Source organism: Callithrix jacchus, chromosome 2 (genome assembly GCF_049354715.1).
Source record: "Callithrix jacchus isolate 240 chromosome 2, calJac240_pri, whole genome shotgun sequence".
Classification (NCBI taxonomy): Eukaryota; Metazoa; Chordata; class Mammalia; order Primates; family Cebidae; genus Callithrix; species Callithrix jacchus.
Genome location: NC_133503.1, coordinates 36,712,979 through 36,739,691, shown reverse-complemented (window position 1 = coordinate 36,739,691; position 26,713 = coordinate 36,712,979). Strand labels below are relative to the sequence as shown.

Genomic DNA, 26,713 nt, shown 5'->3' with positions numbered 1-26,713 from the left:
CTGAGGTGGGCTGATCACTTGAGGTCAGGAGTTCACAACCAGCCTGGCCAACATGGTGAAACCCCATCTCTACTAAAAAAATGGACAAAAATTTGCTGAGCATGGTGGTAGGCACCTGTAATCCCAGCTACTTGGGAGGCTGAGGCAGGAGAATCACTTGAACCTGGGAGGCAGAGGTTGAAGTGAGCCGAGATTGCACCACTGCACTCCAGCCTGGGCAACAGAGTGAGAGTCCATCTCAAATTAATAATAATAATAATAATTAGTGATTTCATGTGATTATTCTACATATTTTCTCTAGTGTCTTTTGTGCACTTATATATTGGGGTCTTAACTTACCCAGGCATTCACTTGATTTTCATAAACCATGGACTCCAGAGATTTGGATTCTTATTGCTAATCTCAACCCTGACAGAAAGCTATTTTAACATATTCTATCCTAAGATAAAGTTGATCATGTTTTATTTAGATTTTTGGTTTCTGGGTTGGAGGGAAGACCTGGAGTATGTTCAGTTATTGGATAGTCTTGTGTGTGATTTTTTTTTTAATTGCAGTAAAATGTACATAACATTTATCATTTTAACTATTTTTGAGTGTACAGTCTAGTGACAGTAAGTATATTAATAATGTGACACCATTACCACAATTCATTTCCAGAATTTTTTCATTATTCAAAACAGAAGCTATATATCCATTAAGTGATAACTCCCCATCCCTGTTTCTGCCCAGCTGTTGATAACCTCTATTTTCTGTCTCTATGAATTTGACTATTCTAGGTACCTCATATGAGTGGAATAATACACTATTTTGTCTCCCTCTCTCTGTGTGTTTGTGTGTGTGTGTGTGTGTGTGTGTGTGTGGTCTCACTCTGTCATCTCTGCTGGAGTGCAGTGGCACAATCATAGCTTACTGCAGCATCAAACTCCCAGTCTCTGATGATTCTCCCACCTCAGCCTACCAAGTAGCTGGGACTGCAAATGCGTGCCACTATGCCTGGACAATTTTTTTGAGACAAAGTCTCACTCTGTCACCCAGGCTGGAGTATACTGGTGCAATCTCCACTCACTGCAACCTCCATCTCCCAGGTTAAAGCAATTCTTGTGCTTCAGCCTCCCTAGTAGCTGGGGTTACAGGTGTGTGCCACCATACCTGCTGAATTTATTTGGTATTTTTAGTAGAGATAGGGTTTTGCCATGTTGGCCAGGCTGGTCTTAAACTCCTGGCCTCATGTGATCTGCCTGCCTTGGCCTAATTTTTTGGTATCTTTTGTAGAGACAAGGTTTTGCCATGTAGCCAAGGGTTCAAGCAGTTCTCCTGCCTTGGCCTCCCAAATAGCTGGGATTACACGCATGTGCTACCATGCCCGGCTAATTTTTGTATTTTTAGTAGATACAGGGTTTCAACATGTTGGCCAGGCTAATCTCAAACTCCTGACCTTGTGATCTGCCTGCCTCAGCCTCCCAAAGTGCTGGGATATAGGCGTGAGCCACTGCACCAGCCCTTGCTTTTAATTCTTTAGGGTATATATTCAGAAGTGGAATTGCTTATGTGATTATTCTACGTTTAATTTTTGAGGAGCTGCCATGCTAGTATCCATAGTATGCCTCTGCACCCTTTTACATTCCCACCAGCAATGCACAAACACTTGTTATTTCATATAATGGCCATCCTAATGGGTATACAGTAGTATCCCATTGCAATTTTGATATTCATTTCCATAATAATTACTTATGTTAAACATCTTTTGATGTGCTTATGGGCCATTTGAATGTTTTCTTTGGAGAAATGTCCATTCATGTCCTTTTTGATTGTTTTATTGTTGTTGTTACTGAGTTGTAGGAATTCTTTATATATTCTGATATTAATCCCTCATCAAATATATGACTTGCAAATGTTTTCTCCCATTCTGTGGGTTGCCTTTTCATTCTCTTAATGGTGTTCTTTGATGCACAAAAGTTTTTCATTTCAATGAAGGCCAATTTGTTTATTTTTTTTCTTTTGTTTCCTGTGCTTTTTTTTTTTTTTGAGACAGAGTTTCGCTCTTGTTGCCTAGTCTGGTGTGCAATGGCACTATCTTGGCTCACCGCAACCTTCGCCTCCCAGGTTCAAGCAATTCTTCTGCCTCAGCCTCCCAAATGGCTGGGATTATAGGCATGAGCCATCATGCCCGGCTAAAATTTTATTTTTAGTAGAGATGGGGTTTCTCCATGCTGGTTAGCCTGGTCTCAAACTTCTGACCTCAGGTGATCTGCCTGCCTTAGCCTCCCAAAATGCTGGGATTACAGGTGTGAGCCACCATGAGTGGCTCTGTTTCCTGTGCTTTTGGTGTCATTATCCATATCCAATGTCATGAATTTTTTCCCTTATGTTTTCTTCTAAGAGTTTTATAGTTTTTTTTTTTTGAGACGGAGTTTCACTCTTGTTACCCAGGCTGGAGTGCAATGACGTGATCTCGGCTCACCGCAGCCTCTGCCTCCTGGGTTCAAGTAATTCTCCTGCCTCAGCCTCCTGAGTAGCTGGGACTACAGGTGTACGCCACCACGCCCAGCTAATTTTTGTATTTTTAGTAGAGACAGGGTTTCACCACGTTGACCAGGATGGTCTCGATCTCTTGACCGCGTGAGCCACTGCGCCCAGCCGAGTTTTATAGTTTTAGCTCTTACATTTAGGATTTTGATATATTTTGAGTAGTTTTTTTTTTTCTTTGAGACGGAGTTTCGCTCTTGTTACCCAGGCTAGAGTGCAATGGCGTGATCTCGGCTCACTGCAACCTGTACCTCCTGGGTTCAGGCAATTTTCCTGCCTCAGCCTCCTGAGTAGCTGGGATTACAGGCACGCGCCACCATGCCCAGCTAATTTTTTGTATTTTTAGTAGAGATGGGTTTCACCATGTTGACCGGGATGGTCTTGATCTCTTGACCTCGTGATCCACCGCCTCGGCCTCCCAAAGTGCTGGGATTACAGGCTTGAGCCACCGCGCCCAGCCTTGAGTAGTTTTTAATGTGGTCAATATCCTTGATAGATCAATGGAAACGTGGTGGACAGTGAAATGAAATATCTGGGCAGTCCTATTACTGCTGTTCCAAAATTGGATACAAATCCAAAACTAGGAGAAGACCAGGCAGAAGAGATTTCAGATGAATTAATGGAGTTTTCCCTGGAAGATCAAGAAGCCAAGGTAAAGTGTTCTGTAATAGTATCTTTGCATTCTTCATATTCCTTCATTCTGTTAAAAGAAAACCTTTAGACAAATCAAACTTAGCAGAGTTTATTTGAGCAAAAAAATAACTAGTGAATCCAACAACCCTCATAGCCAGAACACTTTCAGTAAAACTCCCATTTGCTATGTGTATTATGAACAGAAAATGGAAATGAAGTGCAGAAAACAGAAGTGAGGTGCAGAGACAGCCCAATTGGTTACAGCCATGTGTCTGCCTTATTTGAACATGGTTTAAACAGTTGATTGCTTATGGTTGACTGAAGCTCAGCTGCTGTGCTTTGCTAAGACTCAGCTTTTTAATACAAACGTCTATTTCTAAATTAGGCTTTCAGTTAGTTTAAGGACTAAGTTAGGTTGCAACTTGGTATGTAAAGACTCAAGTACAGAGGCATCCTCAGGCCAAATTTAGTTTAATTAACAATTCATTCTTTTTTTTTTTGAGATGGAGTCTTGCTCTGTTGCCCAGGCTAGAGTGCAGTGGTGCCATTTTGGCTCACTGCAACCTCTGCCTCCCAGGTTCAAGCAATTCTCCTGCCTCAGCCTCCCGAGTAGCTGGGATTACAGGCATGCACGCCTGGGTAATTTTTGTATTTTTGGTAGAGACAGGGTTTCGCCATGTTGGCCAGGCTAGTCTTGAACTCCGGACCTCAGGTGATCTGCCTGCCTCAGCCTCCCAAAGTGCTGAGATTACAGGTGTGAGTCACTGTGCCCAGCCAACAATTTGTTCTTAAATAAACAATATTTTATGCCTAATATGTAGCAGCCACTCTACTAAATGCTAGGGCTACAGAGATCAACAAGATGTGATAACCTTAATTTATTTACTTATTTACTTATTTATTTATTTGAGATGGGGTCTCACTGTGTCACCCAGGCTAGAGTACAGTGTTGTGATCTCGGTTCACTGCAACCTCCATCTCCTGGGTTTAAGTGATTCTATTGCCTCAGCCTCCCAAGTACCTGGAATCATAGGTGCATACCACTATGCCTGGCTGATTTTTTGTAATTTTAGTAGAGATAGGGTTTCGCCATGTTGGCCAGGCTGGTCTCAAACTCCTGACCTCAAGTGGTCTACCTGCCTCCCAAAGTGCTGCAATTATAGGCATGAGCCACCACGCCTAGCCTGACCTATCTTTAGACTGTAGGGCTACCTGACTGATAGGTTATCAGGTCACTATAGGAATCTTCTTACTCCTGGTGAACAGGTTCCAGTCAGTAGTTTGAGTGGTTTAGCAACGAAGTAATCTAGTGTAAGTGATGCCTCCAGGATAATAGTAACGTATAGAATATACCTAACATGACTTTTCAGGTATTTTATAATAGAGATTTCTGTTTCTTTTGCCTTTCCCATATCACTGAGAGATATAACTCAAGGCTGTGGGTTGTAGGCTATATACTGATATGCCGAAGATAGTTTCTGAGGCATTTAGTTTTTTTTTTTTTTTTTTTTTTAAATAGGGGACAGGGTCTTTCTTTGTAGCCCAGGCTGGGGTACAGTGGTGTGATCATAGCTCACTGTAGCCTCAATCTTCAAGGCTCAGGCAGTCCTCCCACCTCAGCCTTTGAGTAGCTGAGGCACATGCCACCATACTTGGCAAATTTTTTTATAGAGATGGGTTCACCATGTTGCTCAGGCTAGTCTCAAACTCCTGGGCTCAAATGATTCACACACCTTGGCCTCCAAAGTGCTGGGATTACAGGCGTGAACTACCATGCCTGGCCTGCATTTAGCTTTTTTTTTTTAATTGAAACAAAATCTCACTCTGTCACCCAGGCTGGAGTGCAGTGGCACCCAGGCTGGAGTGCTGTGGCATGATCTCAGCTGACTGCAACCTCTGGCTCCTGGGTTCAAGCGATTCTTTTGCCTAAGCCTCCCAAGTAGCTGGGACCATAGGTGCATGCTACCATGCCTGGCTAATTTTTGTATTTTTAGTAGTCATGGGGTTTCACCATATTGGCCAGGCTGGTCTTGAACTCCTGACCTCATGATCTGTCTGCCTTGGCCTCCCAAAGTGCTGGGATTACAGATGTGAGCCACTGTGCCTGGCCTGCATTTAGCATTTCTAAACCAACTTTGTTTCTTTGAAACAAGCAGGGCTATGAGTTTGTCTTTAAAATTTATTCATTTCACAAGGCCAATGTGGTATAGTGGAGTTAGGACAGTTGCATTCTAGTTCTCATGCTTTTATTTATTTTTATTTTTATTTTTTTGAGACAGAGTTTCACTCTTTTTGCCCAGGCTGGAGTGCAATGGCATGATCTCAGCTGACTGCAACCTCTGCCTCCCAGGTTCAAGCGATTCTCTTGCCTCAGCCTCCCGAGTAGCTGGGATTACAGGCATGTGCCACCATGCCCAGCTAACTTTGTATTTTTAATAGAGACGGGTTTTCTCCATGTTGATCAGGCTGGTCTTGAACTCCTAACCTCTGGTGATCTGCCCACCTTGGCCTCCCAAAGTGCTGGGATTACAGGCGTGAACCACTGTGCTCAGCCTTATTTTTAACATTAATTTGTTTATTAGAAAGGTTTTTGCTCTACTCTGTCACCCAGACTGAAGTGTAGTGGTGAACTCCCGGGCTCAAGCAATCCTCCCACTTCAGTCTCCTGAGTAGTAAGGACTGCAGGTGCATACCACCATGTCCAGCTAATTAGAAAAAACCTTTTTTTTTGAGATGAAATCTTTCTCTGTTGTCCACGCTGGAGTGCAGTGGCATCCTGGCTGGAGTGCAGTGGTGCAATCTTGGCTCACTTGTAGAGATGGGGTCTTGCTGTGTTGCCCAAGCTGGTTTGGAACTCCTGGGCTCCAGCAGTCCTCTTGCCTTTGTTGCGGGATCTTTAGGGTGTTGCTTTTCTGGCCAGAAACCTCTGTGGTCAGCAGTGCCTTTGCCTGAGTTCTTGTCCTGCGTTGAGATACACAGACAAGTAAAGGGTGAGCAAGACGAAGAGAAGCTTTATTGAATGTTAGAACAGCTCAGAGGAGACCAGAAGGGGGCAGCTCCTCTCTATAGGCAGTTTGTCTTATGCAGTATTCAGCTCTCAGCAAAGAGGAGGCCCTGGAGTAGGTGGCTTCTCTCTGCAGGCAGGTCCCCATTGACTTCCTAGCTCTCAGCAGATAGCATAGCTCCTCTCTCCTCTCTGGTTGTGTGGTCGTCTCTCTGCCTTCTGCCCTGCTCTGGCTGAGCCTGAGGCTTTTATGGACCTCACAGGGAAGAAAGTACTCCCTGATTGGTTCATGGAGTGTTGGAAAAGGCACCACAAATCCCCAGCTGGTGGGCAGCAGCCTTTAAGCCCTTCCTGGCCTGAAGATGGGGCCTTATGGGAACCTCCTTTCCATCCAGAAGTTTGTCTGCCTCTCTCAGCAGTCCATGGCACCCAGGCTGCTCACACCAAGGTGCACCTGCAGGCCAGCACTGAGCTCTCTGTCTCTGCTTGGCTTCCCTTCTTAATGCTTCTCTGTACCCAAATTCTGGAGGGGGCAGAGGCTGCAGGGTGCTCCCCTGAGGGCGTGCACACCCCCCAAGACTGTGACAGCACCTGGGCTTGCCCCAACCCCACTCTGAGATTGGAGTGGGTGCTGGGAGCAGAGAGAAGTGGGAGGGGGCAGGCCTTCCCAGGCCCCCATGGGTACAGGCTGCAGAGATACTTAGGTCCTGCACCTGGGAGGGTGGCTGCAGCTGCACTCAGGAGGGCAGTGATCCTGCCTGCTCCTGGCCCCTGCCAAGAGCACAGGGAGGCTCAGATCTGCAGCTACAACTTGGGTGGCTGCAACACCACCTAGGAGGGCAGGGCTCCTGCCTGCTCCATGGAGTGGGAGGCCCAGGTTTCCAGCAGCACCAGGGGAGCTCCTGCCCCAACTCAGAAGAGGGCAGGGCTCCTGCTACCTCCACACATCATGCAGCCCTATCCATGCTTCTCTGCTGCAACAGGTATGATGATGGCAGCAAGCCCTCTGGAGCTGCAGCTGCTATCACCTTGGCCTCTTAAAGTACTGGAATTACAAGTGTGAGCCACCATATCCAGTCTCATTCTTTTATTTACTTGGTGTTATGACTGTTCACAAGACAACCACTTGATCTCAGTTTTTAATTTATAAAATGGAGAGCATAATAATTAAAAACTACCTCCTCAATAGGCTTGTCGTGAATAAAATGTTAAAAGCAGTTTGTGTCTTCATCACATACATATAAAAGGTAACTGTATGATGAAGGATATGTTAATTAAGTTCATTGTGGTAATCTTTACATAATATATACATAAATCATTACATTGTACTCCTTTAGTTGAATTTTGTCATTTATACCTCAATAAAATAGAAAAAAAAAACAAACCCTAAAGAGCAGTTTATAATACAGTAGTAACCTGTTATCCACAGGGAATGCATTCTGAAACCCCCCATGGATGCCTAAAATTGCAGACAGTACTGAACCCTATATATGCTATGCTTTTCCTATGCATGTATACCTGTGATGGAGTTTTTTACTTAGGCATAGTAAGGGATTAACAATAATAACTAATAAAATAGAACAATTACAACAACATACTGTAGTAAAAATTATATGAGGCCAGGCATGGTGGCTCATGCCTGTAATCCCAGCACATTGGGAGGCTGAAGTGGATGGATCACTTGAGGCCAGGAGTTCAAGAGCTGCCTGGCCAACATGATGAAACCCTATTTTTACTAAAAATACAAAAATTAGCCAGGTATGGTGGTGAGTGCCTGTAATCTCAGCTACTTGGGTGCCTGGGGCAGGAGAATCTTGAACTTGAACCCAGGTAGTGGAGGCTGCAGTAAGCTGAGATCACACCATTGCACTCCAGCTTGGGCAACATAGTGAGACTGTGTCTCAAAAAAAAAAAAGTACTGGTTGGGCTCGGGGGCTCACACCTGTAATCCCAACACTTTAGGAGATTGAGACAGGTGGATCACCTGAAGCCAGGAGTTCAAGACCAGCCTGTCCAACATGGCAAAACCCTGTCTCTACTAAAAATACAGACAAATAAAATTAGCCAGGTGTGGTGGCGGGCAGCTGTAATCCCAGCTACTCAGGAGGCTGAGGCAGGAGAATCACTTGAACCTGGGAAGTGGAGATGTGAGCCGAGATCGCTCCATTGCACTCCAGCCTGGGCAACAGGAGCAAAACTCCATCTCAAAAAAAAGAAAAAAGAAAAAAAGTGCTATGGGCCAGGAGTGGTGACTCACACCTATAATCTCAGAACTTTGGGAGGTTGAGTTAGGCAGATCACCTGAGGTCAGGAGGTCTAGACCAGCCTGGCCAACCTGGTGAAACCTCGTCTCTACTAAAAATACAAAAATTATATGGGTGTGTGTGATAGTGGGTAATGTCAGCTGCTTGGGAGGCTGAGGTAGGAGAATCACTCGAACCCAGGATGTGAAGTTTGCAATGAGCAGAGATTGTACCAATGCTCTCCAGCCTGGGCAAAAGAATGAGACTCCATCTCAAAAAAAAAAAAAAAAGTGCTACGAATAACAGGATGATATGAAAAAAGGACATAGGTGTTTGGGAGGGTATTACTTTTGACTTTACCCTGACTAGCTGGAGAAATGGTGACAACACTATAATGAAGTTGAAAAGAAGGGTGGATTCAGAGGGAATAGATATGTTCTGTTTTGGACATTAAGTTAGAGATGCTAAGGAGGAAATTTAGATGGAAATTCTAAATGAGGAGTTGAGGCTACAGGATGAGAAATGTACATTTCAGGGCCAGCTGTATAGAGGAGAAAATGAAAGCTAATGCCTCTAAGTTTAAAGTGAAGAGAAAGTCTGGGAAGATAAGTGTACAGTTTAGTGGTATTAAGTGCCTTCATTTTATTGAGTGTACTTACCCATCTCTAGGATTTTTTTATTACCCCAAGCAAACATTTTTTTTTTTTTTGAAACTGAGTCTTGCTCTGTAGCCCAGGCTGGAGTACAGTGGCATGATCTTGGCTCACTAGAATCTCCACCTCCCGGGTTCAAGTGATTCTCCTGCCTCAGCCTCCCGAGTAGCTAGGATTCCAAGTGTGCACCACCACGGCCAGCTGATTTTTTTGTATTATTAGGAGAAACAAGGTTTCACCATTTTGGTCAGGCTGCTCTTGAATACCTGACCTCAGGTGATCTGCCCACCTCACCCTCCCAAAGTGCTGGGATTACAGGTGAGCCATTGCACCTGGCCCCCCAAACAATTCTGTACCCAGTAAACAAGAACTCCCATTTTTTCTCCCTTCCCCAGCCCCTAGTAACTATTCTATTTTCTGCCCTCTATGAATTTGACTGCTCTAGGTACCTCATATAAATGGAAGCATACAATATTTGTCCTTTTGTCTGTGGCATATATCTCATAGTATAATGTTTTCATTGATAATCAGTGTTGTAACATGTATCAGAATTTCATTCTCTTTTTTTTTAAAATCAGGTTTATATTAAATTGTAAAATGCACATAATCTTTATCATCATAACTATTTTTGAGCGTATAGTTTGGTAGTATTACATACATTTACATCATTGTGTAACCAATCTCCAGAACTCTTTTTTGGAAAACTGATACTCTGTACCCATAAAACAACTTCTCATTTTTCCCCCCTCCCAGCCTCTGGCAACCACCATTCTACTTTCTATAGAAAGTATAGAATAATTATACATTTGATTATTCTAGATATCTCTGGAAAGTGGAAGGATACAGGGTTTTTTTGTTTTGTAACGGGCTTATTTCAATTAGCATAATGTCCTCAGCTTTCTCTGTGTTATAGCATGTATCATAATTTCATTCCTTTCTATACCAGAGTAATATTCCATTGTGTGTGTATACCACATTTTGTGATATTTGGGTTTCAACCTTTTGGCAATTGTGAATATTGTTGCTATGAAAATTGGTTTACAAATATCTCTGTGTGTCCTTGCTTTCAGTTCTTTCACTTTTTTGGAGACAGGGTCTCACTCAGTTGCCCAGGCTGCAGTGCAGTGATGTGATCATGGCTCATTGTAGCCTTGAACTCTTGGGCTCAAGCAGTTCCCCCATCTCAGCCTTCCAAGTAATTAGGATTACAGGTTTATGAACCACTATACCTGGCCCCGCTTTCCCTTCTTTTTTTTTTCTTTTTTGAGACAAAATTTCACTCTTGTTGCCCAGGCTGGAATGCAATGGCATAATCTTGGCTCATTGCAACCTCTGCCTCCTGGGTTCATCTGATTCTCCTGCCTCTGCCTCCCAAGTAGCTGGGACTACAGGCATGCACCACCACACCTGGCTAATTTTTTATATTTTTAGTAGAGACAGTTTCACCATGTTGGTCAGGCTGGTCTCGAACTTCTGACCTCAGGTTATCCACCTGCCTCAGCCTCCCAAAGTGCTGGGATTACAGGCATGAGCCATCACACCCAGCCTCAGTTCTTTAGGGTATATATCCAGAAGTGAAATTGTTGGGTCATATGGTTATTCTATGTTTAGTTTTTTGAGAAACTCGTGTTTTCACAGCAACTGTTCCATTTTACATTCCCACCAACAATGCACAAGTGTCCCAGTTTCTCCAGATCATAGCCAACACTTGTTATTTTCTGATTTTGATAATATCCATCCTGATGACTATGAAGTGGTATCTCATTTTAATTTTGATTTGCATTTCCCTAATGATTAGTGATGTCGAACACCTTTTCATATGCTTACTGGCCATTCGTATATCTTCTTTGGAGAAGTGTCTATTCAAGTCCTTTGCCCATTTTTTTTTTTTTTTTTTTTTGTAGAGACAGGTAGTTTCTTCTTTTCATCATTTTTTTTTTTTAATTTTTTATTGGATTTTAGGTTTTGGGGTACATAAGCGGAGCATGCAAGACAGTTGCGTAGGTACACACATGGCAGTGTGCTTTGCTTTCCTTTTCCCCTTCACCCACGTTTGGCATTTCTCCCCAGGCTATCCCTCCCCACCTCCCCCTCCCACTGGCCCTCCCCTTTTCCCCCCAATAGACCCCAGTGTTTAGTACTTCCCTTTCTGTGTCCATGTGTTCTCATTTTTCATCACCCGCCTATGAGTGAGAATATGCGGTGTTTCAATTTCTGTTCTTGTGTCAGTTTGCTGAGGATGATGTTCTCCAGATTCATCCATGTCTCTCTCCGCGGATTCAACGAGAGCTCCAATCCTCCCTTTGCCCATTTTTTAATTGAGTTGTTTCTTTTGTTGTTGTTGAATTGTAGTTCTTTATATATTCTAGATATCAATCCCTTATCAGATAAATGATTTGCAAATATTTTTTCCTATTCTGTTGGTTGCCTATTCACTCTGTTGATTGTGTCCTTTGATGCAAAAAAGTGTTTAATTTTGATGAAGTCTATTTGTCCACTTTTTTTGTTGATTGTGCCTTTGGTGTTATATCTGAGAAATTATTGCCAAATTCAATGTCATACAGCTTTCCTCACCCCCCTCCCCACCTTTTTTTTTTTTTAAATCGTAGGGATGGGGTCTCACCCAGGCTGGAATACAGTGATATGATCACATAACTCACTGTAACTTCAAACCCCTGGCCTCAAGCGATCCTCCCACCTCGGTGTCCATGGTAGCTAATACTACAGGCATGCACCACCACACCTGGCTAATTTGTTTTTTGTAGGGATGGGAGTGTTACTCTGCTGGTCTCAAAATTCTGGCCTCAAGCAATCTTAATCTTGTAATGGCCTGCCAAGGTACTGCCATTACAGATGTGAGTCACTGGGTAATCTCCCTGTTTCCTTTAAAAAGTTTTATAATTATAGCTCTTAAGTTTAGGTCTTTGATTCATTTTGAGTTAATGCATGTATATCGTATAAGAGAAGGCTTTAACTTTGTTCTTTTACATGTGGAAATCCAGTTGTCTCAGCACTAATTGTTGAAAAAACTATCCTTTCCTCACTGAATGGTCTTGGCACCCTTTTCAAAAATCATTTAACTATATATGCGAGAGTTTATTTCTTGGTTCTATTCTATTCCATTAGTCTCTATGTCTGTCTTTATGCCAGTGCCACATTGTTTACTGTAGCTCTGTAGTAAGTCATTTTATGAATTTTTAATTTCACAAATCATCCTTGAATATATTCTCCTTTGTAGAAAAGTTAAAACAGAACAGCTAAGGATAACTAACCCTGTATGACCACCTTTCCCAGTCCCTATCAAAGGATGACTTTGAAATTATTCAGGATCAGTGGGAAAAGTTAAGAGCATGTGAATCAGTGGAGCTCAGTGGTCTGAGAAGTAACCTCTGGAGGCAGACTACCTGGATTTATAGCTTGACTCTTCAAGTTTTAGATAAATGACTGTAGGTGAGTCATATGATCTCCTTGTGTTCAATTTCTTGAGTTGTTGTCAGGATTGAATGAGTTAATTACACATAAATCATGTAGAACAATATTTGTCAATTAATAGTGCTTAATTATTATAGTATAGTGTTAGTGCTTAATTATTGTAGTATAGGGACTAAAATATGTGTAGTTATGAAGAAGTCTGATAGGTGAGGGGATGCTCAATGGCCTTGATGTCCTCAGCAAAGTAAAAATGGAAGCAATCTGATTATTGAGAGGAGATTGTGAGGTGAGAGTCTTAAAAGTGTGTGAAGAAGGTTGTAATTGACGTTTGGGGACTGTAGAATTACTAAAAGGCTAGTAAGATGATATTTGTAGGGTCCTGTGAGGGTATTATCAGGTAGACCTGCATGGCACTTGTTGCAGATGTCTTCCAACAAGAATGTTCTGGCCTGAAAGCGAGATTGGAGACTTTGAAACTCCAGGGATGATAGTAAGGGTTAAAGATTGCCAATGGTGGATAAATAAGGGGTTGAGGAAGAATAGGTGGTGGTGAAGGCAGCAGGCAAGTCAGTGATGATTCAAAGCCTGGCTAAAGCGCCAAGTATCATTAGGTGGACATAGTAAAGTAAGAACAGTAATATAATTGAAAGTTGCTGAGAAGGTGTAAAGTGGCTGGTTTAGAAAGTTTTGAGACCTAGGCCGGGCGCGGTGGTTCACGTCTGTAATCCCAACACTTTGGGAGGCTGAGACAGGCAGATCACTGGAGGTCAGGAGTTTAACAGCCTGGCTAACATGATGAACCTTGTCTCTACTAAGAATAGAACAATTAGCAGGGCTTGTTGGCAGACACCTGTAATCCCAGCTACTTGGGAGGCTGAGGCAGGAGAACTGCTTTAACTTGAGAGGTGGCAGTTGCAGATCGTGCCGCTGAACTCCATCCTGGGTGACAGAGCAAGACTCCATCTCAAAAAAAAAAGAAAAGAAAATAGAGTTTTTGAGAGCTATAGGAGATATTAGTCAGTTTGAGTACATGCCACGTTTGAGCTCTTGGTATTATAGTAACAGATTATGGTTGCAATTTTTATTTTTTATTTTTATTTTACTTTTTAAAATTTACCCCCATCCCGGTTTTTTTTTTTTTTTTTGAGACAGAGTTTCGCTCTTTTACCTAGGCTGGAGTGCAATGGCCTGATCTTGGCTCACTGCAACCTCTGCCTCCTGGGTTCAAGAGATTCTCCTGCTTCAGCCTCCCGAGTAGGTAGTATGATAGGTACCTGCCACCATGCCTGGCTAATTTTTTGTATTTTTAGTAGAGATGGGGTTTCACCATGTTGGCCAGGCTGGTCCCAAACTCCTGACCTCATGATCCACCCACCTCAGCCTCCCAAAGCGCTGAGATTACATGTATGAGTCACCGCACCCAGCCTAATTTTCCCTTTTAAGAATGAAGTATTTTTGCCAGGCACAGTGGCTCACACCTGTAATCCCAGCACTTTGGGAGGCAGGGGCGGGTGGATCATGAGGTCAGGAGTTCGAGACCAGCCTGACCAACAAGGTGAAACCTCGTTTCTACTAAAAATACAAAAATAAACTGGGTGTGGTGGCGTGTGCCTGTAGTCCCAGCTCCTCGGGAGGCTGAGGCAGGAGAATTGCTTGAGTCCAGGAGGCAGAAGTTGCAGTGAGCTGAGATTGCTCCACTGTGCTCCAGCCTGGGTGGCTGAGTGAGGGTCTATCTCAAAAAATAAAAAGAAGTATTTTTATTTATTTATTTTAATCCTAGTTTGTTGAGAGCCTGATGTAGAGTGCTAGAGAAGCTTAGCGGAAGTATTGTGAAGTCATGCTCTCCAAAGTGTTGTCAGTGGACATTGTAAGAATGTGGAAAAAACAATGAGTTTTAGTATCGAAGATAGTACAGGGACTAGAATGGAAAGGAAAAATGAGAGCCAGGCAATAATAAGAGTTCCCATTTATTGACTACTTAGCACCGTGTGCTAAGCAGTATATATCCTTAGTCACAATTCATTCTCATATCAACCCTGAAAGATGACTATTATCTCTCTTTGAGGGGAGTTCACTGGGTCATGAGGTAAGGTTTGATACTCATGATTACATAGAAGCAGTAGAGCCAGGGTTTAAACTAGGATCTACTGACTCTGGAGCCTGTTTTTAGCAATTCTCCCAGGTAATTCTGATGCACACTAAATTTTGAGAGTTATGTTCTTTTTTTTTGAAATGGAGTTTTGCTCTTGTTGCCCAGGCTGGAGTGTAATGGTGCGATCTCGGCTCACTGCAGCCTCTGCCTCCGGGATTCAAGTGATTCTCCTGTCTCAGCCTCCTGGGTAGCTGGGATTTCAGGCATGTGCTACCATGCCTGGCTAGTTTTGTATTTTTAGTAGAGACAGGGTTTCTCCATGTTGGTTAGGTTGGTATGAACTCCCAACCTCAGGTGATCTACCCGCCTCGGCCTCCCAAAGTGCTGGGATTATAGGTGTGAGCCACTGCGCACAGCCATGTTCTACAACATAGTATTAAATCCTATTTTATTTTTAATTTCATTGGTTTGTGGGAAAAAAGAACAGATACAATCTGAAGAAGGTGGATGGATGTTGGGAGAATTGACAGTGACCTTCCTAAAACATAAACAGTTTTGAGGACTTGCTGATAATGGATAGTAGTTCTATAGAAAAATAGCAAGTTAGGAATAGTCAGCATGGGGAAAAGGTTTCTAGGGCTTCTGAAAAAGAGCAATGTAAAATGAACATTTAGCATCACTTTTACAAATATGTCACCTTTGCAGAATATTGTAATTAATATAGTTAAGTCTCAACTGGTATTAAATTAGCAAATTGAATTTAATATTAACTTTAAAAATTATTTTATTTTATTTTCTCTCTCTCTTTTTTTTTTTTTTTTTCCCGAGATGGAGTTTCGCTGTTGTTACCCAGACTGGAGTGCAATGGCACGATCTCGGCTCACTGCAACCTCCGCCTCCTGGGTTCAAGCAATTCTCCTGCCTCAGCCTCCCGAGTAGCTGGGACTACAGGTGCGCGCCACCATGCCCAGCTAACTTTTTGTATTTTTAGTAGAGACGGGGTTTCACCATGTTGACCGGGATGGTCTCGATCTCTTGACCGCATGATCCACCTGCCTTGGCCTCCCAAAGTTCTGGGATTACAGGCTTGAACCACTGCGCCCAGCTTTATTTTCAATTTCATTGTTGAAAACTTGTCTAAGGTATGTTGATCTGCTTTTATGAAATTAAAGTACAGTACAGTGAACATAATTGAATCTCTGGTGATTGAAGATCTTTCATAGTCTCAGAAATATCATTCTAAATTGCATAATATGGACAGTAGAAAAGCATGGTCTTAAAATAGATTGACCCCAGGGAATACTCTGGAACAGGGGTCCCCAGTACAGGAACCAGGCTGCACAGTAGGAGGTGCCAGTGAGCATTAACACCTGAGCTCTGCCTCCTGTCAGATCAGTTGCTGCATTAGAGTCTGTTAAAGGTGGACTCTTGTCTGTTCCTTATGAGAATCTGAGAATCTAATGACTGATGATGATCTGAGGTGGAACAGTTTCATCCTGAAACTGTATCCCCACCCAGGTCCATGAAAAAAATGTCTTCTACAAAATTCGTCCCAAGTACCAAAAAGGTTGGGGACCACTGCTCTGGAAGTTTCGTTTTGGTTAGGTAGAAGAATGACATAGGGCTATGAGTTTTTGTTTTGTTTTGTTTTTAAAGAAACAGGGTCTTTTATGTTGTCCAGGCTGATCTCACCTGAGCTCAAGTGTTTCCCCTGCCTTGGCCTCTCTTTTTTTGTTGTTGTTCTTTTTTTTTTTTTTTGAGACGGAGTTTCGCTCTTGTTACCCAGGCTGGAGTGCAATGGCGCGATCTTGGCTCACCGCAACCTCTGCCTCCTGGGTTCAGGCAATTCTCCTGCCTCAGTCTCCTGAGTAGCTGGGATTACAGGCACATGCCACCATGCCCAGCTAATTTTTTGTATTTTTAGTAGAGACAGGGTTTCACCATGTTGACGAGGATGGTCTTGATCTCTTGACCTCATGATCCACCCGCCTCGGCCTCCCAACGTGCTGGGATTATAGGCGTGAGCCACTGTGCCCGGCTGTTCTTTTTTTTTTTTTAAGTTTTTAATTTTTTGTTTTTTTTTGCCTTGGCCTCTCAAAGTGCATTTTTATGGTCTTTGAAAATATTTAGACAATAGAGCCTTGGCAGAAAATACAAATAATTAAGTAAAAAAATGTTTAAAAATTGTCCCTTTATGGGCTCATTTTCTTAGATTGTAACTCTTATGAAGTCATTCTCTTTCTTTCTTTCTTTCTCTCTCTCTCTCTTTCTTTCTTTTTTTTTGAGACAGTCTCCCTCTGTCTTCCAGGCTAGAGTGCAGTGGCATGATCAGGGCTCACCGTAGGTCACAGCTTCCTGGGCTCAGGTGATTCTTCCATCTCAGCCTCCTGAGTAGCCGAGACTATAGGCACGTGCTACCATGCCCAGCTAATATTTGTAGAGACAGTTTTGCTGTGGTGCCCAGGCTGGTCTTAACTCCTGGGCTCAAGTGATCCTTCCACCTCACCCTCCCAAAGTGCTAGGATTACAGGTGTGAGCCATCATGCATGGCCATAAAGTCATTTTTGATTGATGGCCTACCCTATAAGAATATGCATAGCAGTTGGTTTTAGGTTAGAAAAGGGATAGGGTGCTGGGCATGGTGGCTCATGCCTGTAATCCCACCACTTTGGGAGTCCAAGTTGGGCGGATCACTTGAGGTCAGGAGTTTGAGACCAGTCTGGCCAACATGGCAAAACCGCATCTCTACTCAAAATACAAAAATTAGCCAGGCATGGTGGCATGCACCTGTAATCCCAGCTACTAAGGAGGCTGAGGAAGGAGAATCACTTCCTGGGATGTGGAGGTTGCAGCGAGCTGAGATTGTGCCACTGCACTCCAGCCTGGGCAACAGAGTGAGACTCCATCTCAAAAAAAAAAAAAAAAAAGAAAGAAAAGAAAAGGGATAGGTATTTTTTTTTTGTTGTTACTGGTTTACTGCCGGGCACAGTGGCTCATGCCTGTAATCCCAGCACTTTGGGAGGTCAAGACAGGCAGGCACCTGAAGTCAGGAATTTGAGACCAGCCTGGCCAATGTGATGAAACCACATCTCTACTAAAAATAGAAAAATTAGCCAGGCATGGTGGTAAGCACCTATAATCCTAGCTATTTGGGAGGCTGAGGAAGGAGAATTGCTTGAACCCGGGAGGTGGAGGTTGTAGTAAGCCAAGATTGCCCCACTGCACTCCTTCCTGGGTGACAGAGTGAGACCCTGTCTCACAAAAATATTAATAATAATAAATGGAAATAAATAGATACCTGTATAAAGCAGTGACCTCCTTGGAGATTATTGTAACCTTAGTGATTTCTCACTCATTTGTTTATTTAAAAAATGATTATTGAGTACCTGTTACATGTTGGGCAGTGTGGCAGGCACTGGTGATACAATGATGAACAAAACAGACTAGAACTTATATTCTTGTTAGGGTTGCATCAAAACAACAACATTTTCCATCAAGTTTATAGATATTCGGATCCAAGATGGCCGACCACTAACAGCTCAGGATTGTAGCTCCCAGTGAAAGCTCAGAGAACGAGACGACGCCACATCTTTAGACGAATTTTCGTCACTCACCGATTAGCCGATTCCCAGTGGAGGAGCCCCACGGGTCGCCAGCGCGACTCTTGTGGCCGCCGCCACGGTTTTGCCGGCGTCTCGGTGCAGCAGCTCTTCATGCAGAGCCAACGGGACTGCTTCCCCTACTGACCGGAGTTTGGAGCTCCAGGAAGTCAGAGCCGCTTGTTGCGGACTCAAGAGGGAAGCCAGACCAGAGATTCCCGGGCAGAAGAGCACCATCAGTCTTATCGCTGCTATTTAGGCTGCTACAGTGGGTTGCTCGGATCCCAGCACTGGGAATCAATAAGTCGGACGTTGACTCAGAAACCTAATTAGAAAGGCGGTTCATCTACAATGAAGGGAAAAAAACAGCCTAAGAAGGCCGAGTATACTCAAAATCAGAACCCATCAGCAACGGAACAAGCCCTGTTGGAAAAGGACTCATCAGCAACCGAACAAGCCCTGATGGAAAAGGACTCATCAGTAACGGAACAAGCCCTGATGGAAAAGGACTGTGTTCCATTATCTGAAGTAGGCTTTAAAAGGTGGATGATAAGAAACTTCTGGGAGTTAAAGGAACTTGTTCTAACCCAATGTAAAGAAACTAAGAACTTGGAAAAAAGGTTAGATGAAATGTTGAAAAGAATAGACAATATAGAGAGGAATACAAATGAACTTATGGAGTTGAAAAATACAACACGAGAACTTAGTGAAATATGTACAAGCTTAAACAGCTGAATGGATCAAGCAGAAGAAAGGGTATCAGAGGTCGAAGACCAACTTAATGAAACAAAACGACAAGACAAGAACAGAGAAAAAAGGATAAAAAGGAATGAGCAAAGTCTCCAAGCAATATGGGACTATGTGAAAAGACCTAATATACGCTTGATTGGTGTACCTGAATGTGACGGAGAAAATGAATTCAAGCTGGAAAATACTCTCCAGGACATTATCCAGGAAAATTTTCCTAATTTAGCAAAGCAGGACACTATTTAACCCCAGGCAATACAGAGAACACCACAAAGATGTTCCTCAAGAAGACCAACCCCAAGGCACATAATTGTTAGATTCACCAAGATCGAAACGAAGGAGAAAATATTAAGGGCAGCCAGAGAGAAAGATCAAGTTACCCATAAAGGGAAGCCTATTAGGCTTACAGCAGATCTCTCAACGGAAACCCTACAAGCTAGAAGAGAGTGGGGGCCAATATTCAATATACTTAATCAACAGAACTTTCAGCCCAGAATTTCATATCCTGCCAATTTAAGCTTTACATTTGAAGGAAAAATAAAATCTTTTAGGAACAAGCAAGTACTCAGAGATTTTATTACCACCAGGCCTGCATTACAAGAACTTCTAAAAGAAGCATTATACACAGAAAGGAACAACCAGTATGACCCTTTCTAAAAATACACCAAAAAGTAAAGAGCATTAACATAAAGAAGAATTTTTATCAACGAAAGGACAAAATAGCCAGTTAATAGCAAATGGCAGCAACCCTAAATTTAAATCTACCAAATCTCCCAATCAAAAGATACAGACAAAATCTAACGGTATATCCAAAGATATACATAGACTCAAAATAAAGGGTTGGAAAAAAAAAAGTACCAACCAAATGGAGAGCAAAAATAAATAAATAAAAAGCAGGAGTTGCAATTTTCACATTTGACAAAATAGATTTCAAAGCTACAAGGATACAAGGGTAAAAGGATTAATGTAATAATAAGAGATCTTAACACCCAGATACATAAGACCCATAATGAGATTTAGATACAATGAGACAGAAAATTGATAACGATATCCGGGACTGGAACTAAGATCCAGAGCAAATAAACTCAATAGAGCTCTCCATTTTAAACACACAAAATATACATTATCCACAAAATCTAACGATATATCTAAAGATATACAAAGACTCAAAACAAGGGGATGGAAAAAAACGCACCAACCAAATGGAGAGCAAAAATAAATAAATAAAAAGCAGGAGTTGCAATTCTCATACTTAATAAAATAGATTTGAAAGCTACAAGGATGCAAGGGTAAAAGGATTAATGTAACAATAAGAGATCTTAACACCCAGATACATAAGACACATAATGAGATTTAGATTCAATGAGACAGCAAATTGATAACGATATCCAGGACTTGAACTCAGAGCCAGAACAAATAAACACAATAGAGGTCTCCATTTTAAACACATAAAATATGCATTAACCACTTTAAACACTCAAAATATTGATCAGCCATTATTGAAACCCATTTTAGGAATGAAGTAATATTCCTTTTTCCCTCTTTTTCTTTTTTTCCCCTTCTTTTTCTCTTTTTCCCTCTTAAAAAAAAAAAAGGAAAGAAAAGAAAAGAAAGAAAAAAAGGAAAGACAAAAAGAGCCTAGCACCCTGGAGTTCCTGTGTCTTCCCACCCCTGGTCACCCTGTTGGGACAGTATCAGGACACAGACCCTAAGAGGCTCAGCCTGCTCCTTAAAAAAAAAAAAAGAAAGAAAAAAAGCTTTAGGCAAAAAAAAAAAAAAAAAGTTTATAGATATTCTAGTTAGAGTTATTGGTTGCAAATAACAGAAACTGATTTTAGTTTCCTCAAGCAGAAAAGAGATTTTTCTGGAGGATAGTGAGGAACACTGAATTACAAGGAAGGCTGGAAAACAAAGTAAGGCCTGGCTAAAATACTATTCCAGGAACATTGTGCTCAGGATGCCACCACTTGCTGGCTGGACACTCAATGCCACTGTTATTGGCATCCTGCTATGGAGCATGATCAGGCTTGCTGCTAGATAGACTGTGCTGCTCATGGATATTTGCTACCAGCTACTATATTCTCCACTGTGCTGCAGCAACCATAAAAAGTCTGGACCAACCCTTTGCTTTTTGAGCCTCTTCAAGGTTCAAAATCCCAGGCAGGAATATCTAGTTGGTCCTAAGGGTGTGGAAAAGGGAATATCTGTTCCCTGTTGGCCTCCTCATTAGGAGGCAGGACTGCCTCTCTAACTTGAGATTTTACTGAAGCAATATGCTGGGCAGCCAAATTGCAAATGTCTGCCATAACAGATAAAATAATTTAGCTATTGGGCTGGGTGTGGTGGCTCACACTTATAATCCCAATATTTTGGGAGGCTAAGGCTGGAGAATAGTTTGAGGCAGTGTTTGAGACCTGCTCTGAAACATAGCCCCCATCGCTATAAAAATAAAAATTAGCCAGGCATGGTGGCATGCACTTGTAGTCCCAGCTACTCCAGAGGAGTTCAAGGCTACAGCGAGCTATAATCATGCCTGGGCAATCCAGCCTGGGTGTCAGAGGAAGACCCTGTCTCTAATAATAATAATAATTTAGTAATTGCAAATAGTCCAAGTGTAATGACGGAAACAAAATGGGGGCTGAAATAGTGACTAATAGAAGGAAACCTTTAAATGGAGAATAATAAGGGAAGACCTCCATAAGTGGAAAGATATTTGGTTAAGAATAGGATGATTGGAAGGAACGATCCAAGATGGCTGATCGCTAACATCCCGAGATTGCAGCTCTCAGGGAAGGCGCGGAGAACTAGAGGACGCCACACTTTCAGACAAAGTCTCGTTGCTCACGGAGCAGAAGATCCCCCAGTGGAGGAAACACACGGGTCGCCAGCGTGACTCTCATGGCCGGCGCAGCGGTTCCACCCGCACCTCGGCGCGGCAGCTCTCGGAGCAGAGTAAACACATTTGGAGGACCGGCCCGGGCCCCCAGCACAATACCAGAGCCCGGCGCAGCGGCAGTGACGGCACCTCGGTGCGGCAGCACTCGGCGCAGAGTAAACGGGACGGGTTCCCCTTCTGACCGAGGTTTGGAGTCCTGGGAAGGCAGAGTCGCCTACTACGGACACAGGAAGGAAGCCAGACAGGAGAATCCTGGGCAGAAAAGCACCATCAGTTTTAACGCCGCTGCTCTGGCCCTGGGAACTAACAACCTGGACGTCCACTCAAGAGACCTAATCTGAAAGTTGGTAATTTCAAAGACGGCAGGAGGATAAATTTCCAATGACGAGAAGAAACCAGCGTAAAAAAGCTGAGAATACTCAAAATCAGAACGCCTCTCCCTCTAAAGATGATCACAGTTCCACATCAACAATGGAACAAGGCTTGATGGAGAACGAGCGCATCCTGATGACAGAATCACTCTTCAAGGAATGGATAATAAGAAACTTCGGTGAGCTAAAAGACCATGTTGTAGCCCAATGTAAAGAAACTAGGAACTTTGAAAAAAGGTTTGATGAAATCCTATTGAGAATAGACAACTTAGAGAGGAGTATGAGTGAATTAATGGAATTAAAGAATACAATACAGGAACTCCGAGAAGTATGCACAGGTTTAAACACTCGAATTGTTCAAGCAGAAGAAGGGATATCAGAGGTCAAAGTCCAACTTAATGAAATAAAACGTGAAGAAAAGATTAGAGAAAAAAGGATAAAAAGGAATGAACAAAGTCTCCAAGAAATGTGGGACTATGTGAAAAGACCAAATTTACATTTGATAGGCGTACCTGAATGCGACGGAGAGAATGAATCAAAGCTGGAAAATACCCTTCAGGATATTATTCAGGAAAATTTTCCTAAACTAGCAAAGCAGGTCAACATTCAACCCCAGGTAATACGGAGAACACCACAAAGATATTCCTCAAGAAGAGCAACCCCAAGGCACATAATCGTTAGATTCACCAGGGTTGAAACGAAGGAGAAAATACTAAGGGCAGCCAGAGAGATAGGTCAAATTACCCACAAAGGCAAGCCTATCAGACTTACAGCAGATCTCTCAGCAGAAACTCTACAAGCCAGAAGAGAGTGGGGGCCAATATTCAACATCCTCAAAGAACAGAACCTTCAGCCCAGAATTTCATATCCAGCCAAACTAAGCTTCACAACTGAAGGAAAAATAAAATCTTTTATGAACAAGCAAGAACTCGGAGATTTTATTACCACCAGGCCCGCTTTACAAGAGCTTCTGAAAGAAGCATTACACACAGAAAGAAACAACCAGTATTAGCCTTTCTAAAAATACACCATAAAGTAAAGAGCACCAACATAAAGAAGAATTTATACCAACGAATGGATAAAACAGCCGGTCAACATCAAATGGCAGTAACCCTAAATATAAATTGACTAAATCCCCCAATCAAAAGACACAGCCAAAACCCAACGGCATGTTACATCCAGACCTGTTTCACATGCAAGGATACACAAAGACTCAAAACAAAGGGATGAAGAAAGATTTACCAACCAAATGGAGAGCAAAAATAAATAATAAATAAATAAAAAGCAGGAGTTGCAATTCTCGTATCGGATAAAATAGATTTTAAAGCAACAGTGGTAAAAGGATCAATGCAACAACAAGAGCTAACGATCCTAACACCCAGATACGAGACTTAGATTCAATGAGAGAAAATTAATAAGGATATCAAGGACACGAACTCAGATCCGGAACAAGTAAACTTAATAAATATTTATAGAGATCTCCACTTCAAATACACAAAATATACATTCTTGTCAATACCACATCACACCTACCCATAAGTTTAAATGAAACATTGATTGGCCATTATTAATACTCAATTTTTTTTCAAAATAAAGCAATATTTCCATTTACTCTCCCTCTTTCTCTTCCTGTTTCTTCCTCTCCTTTACTTATATTTTTTTTCTTTCCTTCTCTCAAAAAAAAAGAAATCAACTTGTAAACCTCTAGATCCAAGTCGGCAATGTCTCTCTCATTGCTTGATTTCCTTCCTTCCCTTCCCTCCCTACCTCCCTCCATGCTTCCTCCCTTCCTTCCTTCCTTCATCCCTTCCTTCCTCCCTTCTTCCCTCCCTTCCTGCCTTCCTCCCCCCCCACCCAAAAAAAAAGAATAGGATGATTGGCCGGATGCAGTGGCTCACTCCTGTAATCCCAGCCCTTAGGAGGTCGAGGCGGGCAGGTCACAAGGTCAAGAGCTCGAGACCATTCTGGCCAACATGGTGAAACCCCATCTGTACTAAAAACACAAAAATTAGCCTGGCGTGGTGGTGCACACCTGTAGTCCCAGCTACTTGGAAGGCTGAGGCAGGAGAATCGCTTTAACCCAGGAGGCAGAGGTTGCAGTGACCTGAGATCACGCCACTGCACTCCAGCCTGGTGACAGAGTGAGACTCCATCTCAAAAAAAAAAAAAAAAAGAATAGGGTGATGAACTCTTGCAGTTTGCCTGAGATTGCAATGTTCTAGGATGTGGGGCTTTCACTGCTAAAGCTGGGAAGGTCCCGGACAAGCTAGGATGAAGTTGGGGTCACGCTAATTGTGAAGGAACCATACATGATAAGAGTAGAGGCAGGAGCATTTCATGAAGAAGGAACGTTGCAGGTACAGAGGCCCCAGGTGAAAAAGGTTTTTGCATGTTGGAGGAACTGAGAGGTCAGGTGAGTGAAAGGAGTGTCATGTGAGCTGCAAAAGAATAAGTTGTCGGGGGCCGGGCGTGGTGACTCAAGCCTGTAATCCCAGCACTTTGGGAGGCTGAGGCGGGTGGATCATGAGGTCAAGAGATCGAGACCGTCCTGGTCAACATGGTGAAACCCCGTCTCTACTAAAAATACAAAAAATTAGCTGGGCATGGTGGCGCGTGCCTGTAATCCCAGCTACTCAGGATGCTGAGGCAGGAGAATTGCCTGAACCCAGAAGGCGGAGGTCGCAGTGAGCTGAGATCACGCCATTGCACTCCAGCCTGGGTAAATAGAGCGAAACTCCCTCTCAAAAAAAAAAAAAAAAAAAAAAAGTTGTCAGGGTAGATTATACAGGGCCTTTAGGCTATGATTTGGATTTTATTCTAAGTACAGAGATGCTACTGAAGGGAGAGCTTTAGGCAGGGGAATAATATGATCTGATTTGTTTTTCGAAGACCACTCTTGTTGATGGATGGGGAATGGATTAGACGGGAATAAGAGTTGGAAGTGAGTGGGTGGCTTGGCTCACACCTATAATCCCATCACTTTGGGAGGCTGAGGCAGGATGGTTGCTTGAGCTCAGGAGTTTGAGACCAGCCTGGGCAACATAATGAGACCTCATCTCTACTAAAAATAAAATTAAAAAAGTATTAGTTGCATGTGGTGGTACATGCCTTTAGTCCAGCCACTTGGGAGCAGAGGTGTTGGGATCGCTTGAGCCCATGAGATCAAGGCTGCAGTGAGCCATGATTATGCCAGTGTGCTCTAGCATGGAAAACAAACAAAGGGAGACCCTGCCTCAAAAAAAAAAACAAAACCCCCCCAAAAAACAAAAACAATTGGAAGCAGATAAGAGTAGGAAGGTATTGCATTAGTACTAGCAAGCGTTGGTGGTAGCCTCAGCTAAGGTGGTGGCTATAGAGAGTGAGAAATTGATGCATTCAAAATATATTTTGCCTGCCTGCCTCAGCAACATGGAGAAACCCTATCTCTAGGAAAAAAAATTTAAAATTTGCCGGATATGGTGTGTATGCCTGTAGTCCCAGCTACTCAGGAGGCTGAGCAAGGAGGATGGCTTGAGCCCAGGGGTTTGAGGCTGCAGTGAACCATGATCACACCACTGCTTTCCAGCTGGGGTGACAGAGCAAGACCCTGTCTCAAAAAAATTTAAAAAAAGATGTTTAGATACACATTTTGGATAGAGAATCAACAGGACTTGAAGGGTTGGACGTAGGCTGTGAAGGAAGGATGAGATTGAGGATGACTTTAGTCATGTGCAGTTTGAAGTGTTTTGTCGTGAAGAGAAAACAAGCTATCACAAGAAAAATTCCTTCTTTTCTCACCAGATATAGCAACCAATCTCCTTTAATACCTGTATAATCTGCAGTTTCTCTTGCTACAGGGCATGAAGTGTCCCTACTCCTATCTAAAGCTCTCCCTTCACACTGCATCCTATTTATTCATTCATTTATTCAGTAATGCTGGAGATATAGTAGTGAACACAATACAGCAAAGTCCTGCTCTCACAGAGCTTAGATTCTAGTCATGAGGGAACAGACAAACAAATACATTTGTAATATGGCAGATGGTAAAAATACTATGGTGAAAAAGCAGAGGGAGAAGAATAGGGAGTCCCCTGACTGGAGTGGGGTAGGGTGAGAGTTGTTATTTTTGATAGGTTGTGTTGGTCAGAGGAGACCTCTTCGAGAGTGACGTTTGAGCAGACATCTGAAAGTGCGAGGAAGCCAAACAAGCAGATGTCAGAAGGAATGAGTCATTCCAAGTAGAAGGCAAAGCAAGTACAATGCCCCTGAGGTGAGTACGCTTGGCATGTTCATGGGACAGCAAGAAGGCCAGTGTGACTGAAGTGGAGGGAGCAAGTGGAGAGTGGTAGGAAATGAGGGCAGAAAGAGGACAGATCATGTAGGGCCTTGGAGGCCATTGTAAAGACTGTGAAAACTGAGTCAGACAGAAGCATCTCCTTATGTGTAGTACTGCAGTATTTTCCCTCTCCTATATTATCAATTTTCCCTTCTCCAAGAATCATAGTTCTCAAATTTTTTGGTCTTATGACTCCTTTGTA

At 42.8% G+C, this 26,713-nt stretch overlaps 1 protein-coding gene across 14 annotated transcripts in view; it reads left to right on the top strand.

Annotated features, from left to right (window-relative positions):
- The window catches only part of CDC25C (cell division cycle 25C), a 62,183-nt gene that overhangs the window by 16,814 nt on the left and 18,656 nt on the right, over positions 1-26,713 (top strand). For 12 of the 14 annotated variants that reach the window (XM_035285663.3, XM_035285656.3, XM_035285716.3 and 9 more), the window contains one exon: positions 3,023-3,178. The exons of the other annotated variants lie outside the window; for them this stretch is intronic. In XM_035285663.3, coding sequence (XP_035141554.1) covers positions 3,023-3,178 — 156 coding nt within the window. The remainder of the gene's footprint in view (positions 1-3,022; positions 3,179-26,713) is intronic. 14 annotated transcript variants of the gene reach the window in all.